Raw genomic sequence first — 10,978 nt, 5'->3', positions numbered from 1 at the left:
AAAAACATGATTCCACTTAGACATTATGGGGTATTGTGTGTTGGCCAGTGACAAAAAATCTTAATTTACTCAATTTCAAATTCAAGCTAACACAATAACATTTGGAAAAAGTCATGGGGTGTCAATATTTTCTGAAAGCAATGTATATATGGAACTAGTTTAGTGCCAAAAAAAAGGGGGTAAATATGGGTTAAAAAATGCAGTTCTAAACTGACATGTGGAATTGTTTTAAGAACATCATACCATTGATTATTTAGATATTTGATTTAGCATTTTAGGACCCCTTTGGGTATCCCAAAAATATATATTTTCAATTTGGCCTTTACTCCTATGGCCCATAGAAATGCATTTAATAACACATTCATAAATGGCAAAAAAGACAAGTCAAAAAATTAATCACAAGGAATAAGGTTTTGAAGTGTCTGTCCTAAAGCGCAGGAAATATATACACTACTGTTCAAAAGTTTGGGGTCACTTAGAAATATCCTTGTTTTCCATGAAAACATACATGAAATGAGTTTGAATAGGAAATATAGCAAAATGAATAGGAAATGTAGTCATTGGCAAGGTTAGAAATAATGATTTTTAATTGAAATAATAATTGTGTCCTTCAAACTTTGCTTTCGTCAAAGAATCCTCCATTTGCAGAAATTACAGCCTTGCAGACCTTTGGTATTCTAGTTGTCAATTTGTTGAGGTAATCTGAAGAGATTTCACCCCATGCTTCCTGATGCACCTCCCACAAATTGGATTGGCTTGATGGGCACTTCTTACGTACCATACGGTCAAGCTGCTCCCACAACAGCTCAATAGGGTTGAGATCCGGTGACTGTGCTGGCCACTCCATTATAGACAGAATACCAGCTGACTGCTTCTTCCCTAAATAGTTATTGCATAGTTTGGAGCTGTGCTTTGGGTCATTGTCCTGTTGTAGGAGTAAATTGGCTCCAATCAAGCGCCATCCACAGGGTATGGCATGGCATTGCAAAATGGAGTGATAGCCTTCCTTCTTCAAGATCCCTTTTACCCTGTACAAATCTCCCACTTTACCACCACCAAAGCACCCCCAGACCATCACATTGCCTCCACCATGCTTGACAGATGGCATCAAGTACTCCTCCAGCATATCTTCATTCGGTCTGCGTCTCACAAATGTTCTTCTTTGTGATCCGAACACCTCAAACTTCGATTTGCCTTTTTTCCAATCTTCCTCTGTCCAGTCTTTGTGTTCTTTTGCCCATCTTAATATTTTCTTTTTATTGGCCAGTCTGAGATATGGCTTTTTCTTTGCAACTCTGCCTAGAAGGTCAGCATCCCGGAGTCGCCTCTTCACTGTTGACGTTGAGACTGGTGTTTTGCGGGTACTATTTAATGAAGCTGCCAGTTGAGGACCTGTGAGGCATCTGTTTCTCAAACTAGACACTCTAATTTATTTGTCCTCTTGCTCAGTTGTGCTCCGGGGCCTCCCACTCTTTCTATTCTGGTTTGAGCCAGTTTGCGCTGTTCTGTGAAGGGAGTAGTACACATCGTTGTACAAGATCTTCAGTTTCTTGGCAATTTCTCGCATGGAATAGCCTTCATTTCTCAGAACAAGAATAGACTGACGAGTTTCAGAAGAAAGTTATTTGTTTCTGGCCATTTTGAGCCTGTAATCGAACCCACAATTGCTGATTCTCCAGATACTCAACTAGTCTCAAGAAGGCCAGTTTTATTGCTTCTTTAATCAGCAGAACAGTTTTCAGCTGTGCTAACATAATTGCAAAAGGGTTTTCGAATGATCAATTAGCCTTTTCAAATGATCAACTTGGATTAGCAAACACAACGTGCCATTGGAACACAGGACTGATAGTTGCTGATAATGGGCCTCTGTACGCCTATGTAGATATGCCATTAAAAATCAGCCGTTTCCAGCTACAATAGCCATTTACAACATTAACAATGTCTACACTGTATTTCTGATTAATTTGATGTTTTGTAATGGACAAAAAAATTGCGTTTCCTTCAAAAACAAGGACATTTCTAAGTGACCCCAAACTTTTGAATGGTAGTGGACATATTTTTTACACATTTAACCCCTTATTGTAGTTGACAAAAAACTACCTCCATACTTCCATTCATTTGTATGGGTTACGTTTAGACGAGTCCTGTGGGAAGTAGAGCAAAACGTGTTCATGAGAGTCTGTCCGTCATATTAGTTTTTAGGCCAAACCGTTCAGATGCTTTCGTGAGAAGACCAATTTTCGGGATGTCTCTAGGTCTGACAAACAGCACTGTAGCTCTGCCATTTTCTACTGCAGATGCAGAATGGCGACATAGGTGGATGCGGTAGATTGAGCTGATATCTCTAGCTTAAACTGACAGATTTTGATGGGGATTTTATTATTATGTTACTTAGATTGTCAATAGACTCTAGGGGGGTTATAAAGAACTATTGTCAGAACAGAAATACTCTATTTGCTAAAGTACTATTCTAGGGATCAGAGGAATCTCTAAAGATGTCAGCCCTGGGAACAATGTCAATCCCCCAGTCTCAAAACTAAAGACACCACCACCATAATACCAGCATCATCCAAAGACCCAGAAACAATGTTTGTAATATTCAGTTTGCAACATGTTTCATTTGCCTTGGGAGAGTAGTAGGAAAAATCAGAATATTCTTTCCCCTGCTAAAGACCAGTTAGCCTTTCAAAACTCTGAGACATCTGCTCTGTTTATCACACACATTTTTACATGATCGGTCGAAGCTCTTAGCCAAAACCCTCTATCTGATTGCTGTGGACAAAATGTTGAGTAACATCTCAACTCTTTCCACCCTTTCTGCTACCACCTCAGAAATTCACCCCCTTGTGAGTGAGCAGCAAGATTGAGACCATATTTTAAAGACTTTGTGAAATAATTCAAGTTGTTAAAGGTCCCAAACAGTTATTTTGATTCACATGTAAAATAGCCTTTTGAGTGACAAAAATATCACCCATACTTGGCATAGAAATGCTAAAATTTTTATCAAAAGTACTCTTTCTCTTGTGGTTAATTACCAGAAAGTTTGAAAAGACAGGCTGAGTGGGCGGGGATCTTACTTACTGAAATGCCTATGTCAAGAAACTTGGATGCAGTGAGCAATGTTGCAGTAAAATCATCTCAAGCAAATTAGGTGATACACAAAGCAACTCAAACAACATTGAAATTGCATCAATGATGTCAAACCTTTTACATCTCCTGTTCGGTATGTCTCTTGTGATGCGGTTCACAGCAGCACTGACGGATGTGTTGACATGACAACTGCATCAGAGGTTTGATAGACTCTTCCCCCTCTTTTATTCCATGCTGGCTGAAGACCTAGCTAGCCAGTAACTAGTCTAAACTAGTTACCACATTTTCATACTTCATCCAAATATCATCCAATTTCATGAAAAACATGATTTTGACTGTTCATGACCTTTAACCTGCTCTTTTTGTTTTTCTGAAGCAAAGTGATCTATTAAAGTGTTGTTTTGGTTGCAATCTGGCACTATCTGAGCTTGTTGTTGAAATGCCTTGTTTTTACATTTGACACTTTTTTCCCCCCATACTATGTCAACAAAGAAACACCATTCTTACTCAGAAAGCGTATAGTAAGCAAGGACAGCTTAATGATGTCATACTAGTCTACGGACCAGATACAGTGTAATTTATTTACTCAAAATGTATACTTGTGAGCTTAAAAGATTGTGTTTATTATTAGCATTAGTAAAATGTTTATGTTAGGGTAACATTCGTGTTATTGACAGGTAATCAAATATCCAACATACTGCATAAGAACTCATTTCAACAGTACATGACCATTAGCCCACAGCGATTGAATGTGTTTAATATAAAACTTTGGTCCAACAAAAATGTGCAAATAAACAAAATATAACAAAAACACAAAACAATATTCCTTTGATTAGGACAGGAAACTGGAAATATACAAAAGTGCTTCACACAAGGCACCATTCTGGTCTATAAAAATTCAGACCAATAATTGTCATACGGCATATCAAATTATCATAAGGCAGTTGAACAGCATCAAGTCCTGCAAAAATAACTACAACCAATAATAATTTTCTTTCATTGAAGTAAAAATAAAAAGTATATTATACATCTATTCAAATATAACTAGTTAAGGAAAATAACATTAAAGCCTTAAATATTGGCAGTCACATTCATTTACAAAGCAAAACAGTAACATCCATACAGAGTTGGGCCTTCAGTTAAACAAGAATGAGTAAGATCGAGTTTAGAAAGACGTTTCACATTGCATGGTGGAGATGAGGAAGACATTGCGTCAGTGAGAATCAATACTACCTGACGTAATTACAGACATCCTGGTCTAGATACAATCACACTGTCTCAACAAGCATCTCCATGACCGGACACGTCAGTAACTGTGTCCATGTCAGCAATGAACACTTATCACATATTACTATTTGAGGTGTTAAATATCAAAAGTATCTACAGAAAAAGAAAACACTGGCATCAATGCAATGTGATTCAGTTGTGGAAAATACTTTGGTCGTCCAAAAAGACAATGCAAAGATGCATCCAAATAAATGCATTGGATAGCCAACAACAACCCTATAGGGTGCACTGCACATCATAGGGGCATCCACTCAGGCACTTCGCAAACTGTAATCTTCCTCTAGAGAGTTTTCCTTCACCTGACTCAAGTATGGCTGTATTATTGTCTGGACTCTCGATGTATTCCCCTCACACATGAATGATAAACTTCCCTCACAACCCCTATTTGAGCACTGCGACCAATTATTGTCATACAGCAGATCAAATCATCATCAATCCTCTGGCAGATACGTTCAGCTGCTACATTCTTCATAATTCACATTTGGACAGATAGTAATGGCTGGCAGAGCCATAGCTAGAGATGACGGAGTGCTGGGAATAAGAGGTCATAATAGGTCGCTGATACCTACGGGCTCAGAACATTTCAGTGTTTAGGGTTGATACCAGAGGGATATTATTAGGTGTACAACCATCAGCTTCAGAATAGGCAGTGCACTAATAACTCTGAATACAGGCTTAAATTAGGAAATTGAAATATGACAGAAGAACCTCTGCTAAGTTAGGGAAAAGTAAAGAAACACCCCGCTGTTTGTACGAACATGACGCCCTCTCGTCCCTCAGTAATTGAGGATCTGGACGTCGAACAGATCACAGACTCCCTCATTGTCATCCAGGTTGAAGTTGTAGTCCACCCCTGCATTGGGAGACAGTCGCAGCAGAGGGAACACTGTAACACAAAATAGAGAGAGGAGAAAACTCAAATCGCACATTGTCAAACTTTGGAGAGAATATTGAGAGCAGCCAGATAGGATCTTTAGACTCTCAGCCCTAATGCTTACCATCAGAGGACATCAGCTCATCAATTAGGTCAGCCACACCTAAAGAACACAGACAACATTTATCTGTAAGTACAACACACAGGGAATAAAGCCATGTTAATACAAAGTACAGACCTCAGTTAACAAGCCCCAGTCCAAACCCAAGAGGTTGGCCACCCTCCAAGTTCCAGACTCCCACTCTCATCCTCCACCACCTTCCTCCCTCTCCCTCCTCCTTCAGCTGGTCTCCTGTACCGAGCTTCAACAGGCTGCCCACTTCCCCTCCCCTTCCCCGCTCACCCCCCTCCCTCACATTCTCTCTCCTCCTTCAGCTAGTCTCCTGTGTTGGTTAGTTTCAGCAGGCTGCCCACGTCCCCTCCTTCTCCCTCTCACCCTCTCTCTCCTCCTTCATGTGGTCTCCTGTGTTGGGTAATTTCAGCAGGCTGCCCACGTCCAGCATGGACTGGAGCTCCTGGCCCAAGTGTCCTCCCAGAACCCCTTGCTGCTGCTGGATGCCTGTTGCTGTGCCGACCAACAACTGCTGCATCGCCAGACCAGTAGTCGCCTGGGGGTGGCATTCTACAGGAGGGGAAGAAGGACAAAAAGGGTCAACAGTAGCATGGCATTAGTCTGGAGCATGGCGGGATTTAATGCTGCAAATACTTCCCATTGCTCTTACTCCCTCATCTATACAGTTGTTGATTTCAGATATGATAATAACAATCATCGTTTAAAAAAGTCACTTCAATCCTTAGATTCCCTTCTGATTGCTACAGGCTAAGATAACACCATTTGTAGCATATCTCCATCATTACCACAACTTCACAAATTATGTGAGCCCTGAGTGAATGGCCTAGTGGTCCTCCTTACCCATGTGTACATCTGGTGGGGTGGAGGAGGGTGTAAGATCCTCATCGTGCCTCCGCAGTGGCGCAATCTTGTGTTCAGAGATTTGGCGTTTCACAGGGCTCGGGAAATGGGCTGAGTCAGAGGGCAGGGGGAACCTCTGCAGGTCCGCGGGGGTGGTGGGTGGGGTAGGCATGGAAGACAGGTCCTCCGGGGGAGGCACAGAGAACACTACGGGTCTGGAGGAACCAGACTCTTTGTTGATGAGCATCACCTGGATGGGAGCTGACGTGCTCCTTAGATTCACCTGGTACCTCTTCTGGCCTCTCTGACCCTAGGAGACCACGGGGACAGTTAGTACACTAAACACCAATACCCTTTTCACACAATCGTGTCGACCCAAACCATACTGTTCTGGTAGGATAGTTTCTATCCACATCGTCCTTTCCAGTACAGCTCAACCAACTATGGTGGATGCGTAAACAGGCCAGCCCAGTATGGCTTAGCTTGGTTTGACTTAGCTCAGTAGTGTGAAATAGGTATCAGAGCTTGACTTTGTTCCAATATCCACACTAGCATAACACATAACATACCGTTTCAGGCACCGGTACCTCCAGTTGTGTTCCTGAGGGAGCGACCACCGCCAGGAGAGTATCTCCACTGAAAGCATCACAGATGTCCTCGTGGGTCACATACTTATACGTGGGCGGTGTTAAGGAAAGAATGGGGAGAGACTGAAGTGGAGCAGGAAAGACTGACGTGATAATCATTGTAAACTGGAAAAACAAGACCAAGAGCATTAAACAACAAAGAGCCTAAAACTGATCTGACATGCTAACTACACTCATGCATGTAATCCCATCCTTACATTTAAGGGATTTCCTCGTTTGAGTTCCTCATTAAAAGTAGGGGGGCCTTTCAGGGACATAATCACTGTCAGCATAGATGAGGTAGAACACAGCTATAAGAAAAACAGAGAAAATCCATCTCAAATTTCACCTTGTCTAATCCAAAATTCAGCCCAGTCTTAAGGTCGAATTCTTCTTCTCGAATTTTCTCACAAATGTCCCACCAATAAATGCATGATTTACACGAAACTCCGAGCAACATGTGTTTCTCGAGTGACTACGGTCAGTGACACACGCAACCTAATGGGGCAGTACCCCACCTCCCCCACAGCGCGAGGGAGTTCATGTTGAAGGATATCTGCTGGCGATGGGGTCGTCGTTCATGTGTTTGATGCTCTGCTCCAGCCAGGCCTTCTGGCTGTCAAGCTCCTTCTCCTGCTCCTCCAGCTCACACAGCTGGGCTGTCAGCACCTCTACCTGCTCCAGCACCTCCGCTGTCTTGCAGCCCAGGTTCTCCCCTCTGGGACAAGATGAGAGATGGGGTTTAAATGGGAGAATGTGTGTAGGGCATTTGGATGTGCAGTGATTTTTCGTATTTCCTTTCCCTTAAGTGTTGAATAAAAATGAACAAAATCCAGAGTGACTGACTTTATTCACCTTGACACTGCAGACAACAGGCAGCCGCCCAACTCACCTCCACTGAATTATGTTCTTGGTTTTCTTCTCAATGAGGCCCACTCCCTCCAGCACATTGGTGATGTCATAGATCCTCCTCTTCTGTCTCACGGCCAAGCTGTCTGCAGCCTGTCAATGGACACGACAGACGTGTTTAAAAACTAGACAATACTGACAGACACCTGAAGTGACCATTACTGAGAAAACGAATCTTGAGGAAAACTGTACAGTACATTGGGGATGAAAACCCATGTAAACATGTGGAAATAATGAAGCTGCTTTCTATTCTGTAGAATGAAACTGAGTGCTGTGTGTATAGGCCTACCCCCCCAGGCTCAGAATTGACACCAACCAACCAAAAACTTGGCACATGAAGACTGAGTAGACTTCATACAATGGAAGGAGAGGGAGGGAGCCTGCCTGCTGAGTAAACAGCCTGCTCTGGCGCGCAAGTAGAGAGGGAAATGTCCAGACTCCTTATCAGTGAAAGAGTTGAAAACAGCCAGTTCAAACAGCCAGGTTGTCCAAGGGGGTAGCAAGCTCGGTGGTCCTAGTCTACTATGCATTAAATCAATCAATCAATCATTACAATCACTGTAAAAGGAAGGAAACCTTGTCAGGAACCAGACACTGATGGGGGTGGGGTTAGTAGGTATGGCCAGGTGTCCCAGTTGTGATTATCTTGGTCACATTAACAGTTTAAGTAACTTGTTGCATAACACACATGTCCAGAAAACATAATTCTAGCATAGCTATGAACCAATGACAACAGGTAGCTAGCTATGGAGCAAGCAAGCTAGCTGCCTTGCTAGATATCTGCCTGGAAGTGGTGAGAAATAAAGTAATGCATTTGACAGAAATTAAAGCTGGCAGAATGAAAGTTTGCCAGCAGCTAACTAGCTACCAAGCAAGCAATGTTTTCTGGCTAGTTCGTTTCAAAACTTGGTTGAAGACAAAAAATGAACAACTTTCTTCAGCGTGAAATTACCTCGAGACGTTTTAACACATTGACTATCTGAGATTTGGTCAGAAGAATGAATGGTGAATCAAGACCGTGCTTTGGCTTTGTTCAATTTCGCTGGCTGGATGATGGGAAAAACATTGACACCGACATAACATTGCATAAATAGTGACAAATATGAAGAGACGCAAGCTTTGACAACTGACCACTTTCAGGTCAAGTACGCCGTCCTTCGCCTCTTGAAGTAAAGTCACGAACTTGATTGTGAGGAGACCCAAACTTTTCTCATGTCGACTCGAAGCCGGTCCACCGTTCGGCAGGCTCGAGCGCATAGACTCAGCCATTGTCTCGAGCTCCGGGGTGAGAAATGTTTCTGTAACTAGCTAGGTTGTTGAACTCACTTCTTGGGTGGTGAGGTGATGGTTGAGAGAAACGGGAATCTTCTCCATTCAGTTTATTTACCTCAGTCAGGACGACGGCAAATACCGTTTGAGTATTTTTTTGCCCCTTTTTTTTATGAACGGAAGTGACGTTGGATTACAATTGCCATGGCAACCCCCCAATACCCCATGCAGAGATATTATCAAAGACAGTACAGTATGAAGATAGGCAGAAACTGCTTCGCCAATAGAAATCCCCACTCACACTTGTAGATGATGTCATGGTGACGTTGGCTAGCTAAACTCATGCCAGAAACACACATACATATATATATATTCAAGCAATAAGCCCCGACGGGGTGTGGTATATGGTAAATATACCACGGCTAAGGACTGTTCATTACCACAACACAACACTGAGTGCCTGGACACAGCCCTTAGCCGTGGTATATTGGCAATATACCACAACCCCCCGAGGTGCCTTATTGCTGTTATAAACTGGTTACCAACTTAATTAGAGCAGTAAAAATAAATGTTTTGTCATACACGTGGTATACGGTCTGATATACCACTGCTGATAACTGGGTGGTTCGAGCCCTGAATGCTGATTGGATGACAGCCATGGTATATCAGACCGTATACCACGGGTATGACAAAACAGCCCTTAGCCGTGGTATTAAAAAAGTCATTTAGCAGACGCTCTTATCCAGAGCGACTTACAGTTAGTGAGTGCATACATTTTCATACTGCCCCCCGTGGGAATCGAATCCACAACCCTGCCGTTGCAAACACCATGCTCTACCAACTGAGCTACACAGGATGGTATATTGGCCATATACCACACCCCCTCGGGCCTTATTGCTTATATATATATATATATATATATAAATATATATATATCATATATTGTATGTAATTAGTATTTTCTTGTTTATACCTGTGTTTTGTTAGACATGTTTGATGCAGGGATGTAAGTTGTTGATCATTTTGCATAATAAAAAAATTATTATCATTATAATAATCATGGGCAGTAATTTTCTAACTGTGGTCTAGCACCATACTGCTCTTGTGCAGGGCATCAAGTCAAAGGCACTCCTTCAATATAAAGTTGTTTTTGACGAGTGTCACTTTCACGAGGTTGGAGTAATAACACTTTCAACTACCTAAGACATTGCCTCGAATCTAGGTTGTGCCTTTAGATTTCGAGAAAATTAACAACTAAGGAATAATTTTTCACTCCTCCCCATAGCTAGCTACCTTGACTTCTCAAATCCTAAACCAGGCCTGGTCTGTTTGGTGTTCCAGATGTCTCGCGGTGTTGCGCCTCTGTGTTTAGAAACCAGGGAGAACGACTGCCCCCTCGCATTGAGGATTTCAAGCGGCCGACCGCAGTGCCGCAGACAGTTTCCAGGAAACAGTATTCCCCTATTATGGACAATGGGGAAATGGCGATGTTCGTGGTCAATTTTTGTGGCTATAAAAAAAATTATCCGAACACAATCATGGTTTCAATAATTGCTTCTAGTTCAAAAAATGTATGTCCTTGAACCGATTACTTTAAAATCACTCACAGATTAAGTTATAAGGACAATTTAGTTGCGAATGGCAGCCTGCAGTACCCCGGTCGGCCTTCGACTTGACATACTCCATGAGAGGAGGCAGCACTGAGCTAGCCTGCAACGGTCACTTCCAAGAGTGCCTCAAACGCATGCAATGTTTCCAGAAACTCCTCCTTGTAGCAAGATGGCGACACGCTGAAATGACACTGCCTGATCAAATGCTCCACTGAGCATTCTCATTGGAAACAATGAGGTGACTTCATCGATGGCTTTGTCCATTATTTTTTTTACAGTCTGTTAGAAACCCTGTGATATTAGTATCTCTGCCCCATGTGCTCCAATCCCCCCAGGCCCC

The 10,978-nt window shown here is 42.4% G+C and overlaps 1 protein-coding gene across 3 annotated transcripts; it reads right to left on the bottom strand.

Annotated features, from left to right (window-relative positions):
* Nucleotides 1-3,815: 3,815 nt before the first annotated feature.
* e2f5 (E2F transcription factor 5) lies at nucleotides 3,816-9,192 on the bottom strand. Of its 3 annotated transcripts, none has more exons than XM_041841791.2 (8): nucleotides 9,086-9,192; nucleotides 7,743-7,852; nucleotides 7,407-7,568; nucleotides 6,794-6,902; nucleotides 6,225-6,534; nucleotides 5,748-5,933; nucleotides 5,376-5,414; nucleotides 3,816-5,263 (listed from the first exon to the last, which is right to left on the bottom strand). In XM_041841791.2, exons 1-8 carry the CDS (start codon nucleotides 9,131-9,133, stop codon nucleotides 5,154-5,156), a joined length of 1,074 nt encoding a protein of 357 aa, XP_041697725.1. In that variant the 5' UTR covers nucleotides 9,134-9,192; the 3' UTR covers nucleotides 3,816-5,153. The 3 variants fall into 3 exon arrangements, with proteins under 3 accessions (XP_041697725.1, XP_041697723.1, XP_041697724.1); XM_041841789.2 differs by having other exon boundaries at nucleotides 8,891-9,178; XM_041841790.2 differs by having other exon boundaries at nucleotides 3,816-5,230; nucleotides 8,891-9,178.
* Nucleotides 9,193-10,978: the final 1,786 nt, after the last annotated feature.

This window comes from Coregonus clupeaformis, chromosome 21 (assembly GCF_020615455.1).
Source record: "Coregonus clupeaformis isolate EN_2021a chromosome 21, ASM2061545v1, whole genome shotgun sequence".
Classification (NCBI taxonomy): domain Eukaryota; kingdom Metazoa; phylum Chordata; class Actinopteri; order Salmoniformes; family Salmonidae; genus Coregonus; species Coregonus clupeaformis.
Note: the sequence above shows the minus strand (reverse complement) of the source record. Positions and strands in the feature narration are given on the sequence as shown.

Coding starts and splice junctions, on each gene's coding strand:
- e2f5 (XM_041841789.2), bottom strand. CDS start 9,028: ATGGCTGAGTCTATGCGCTCGAGCCTGCCGAACGGTGGACCGGCTTCG. Junction 6,903..7,406: donor GACGACCCCATCGCCAGCAG/ATATCCTTCAAC, acceptor AACACCGCCCAC/GTATAAGTATGTGACCCACG. Junction 5,264..5,375: donor TGAGCTGATGTCCTCTGATG/GTAAGCATTAGG, acceptor TTTGTGTTACAG/TGTTCCCTCTGCTGCGACTG.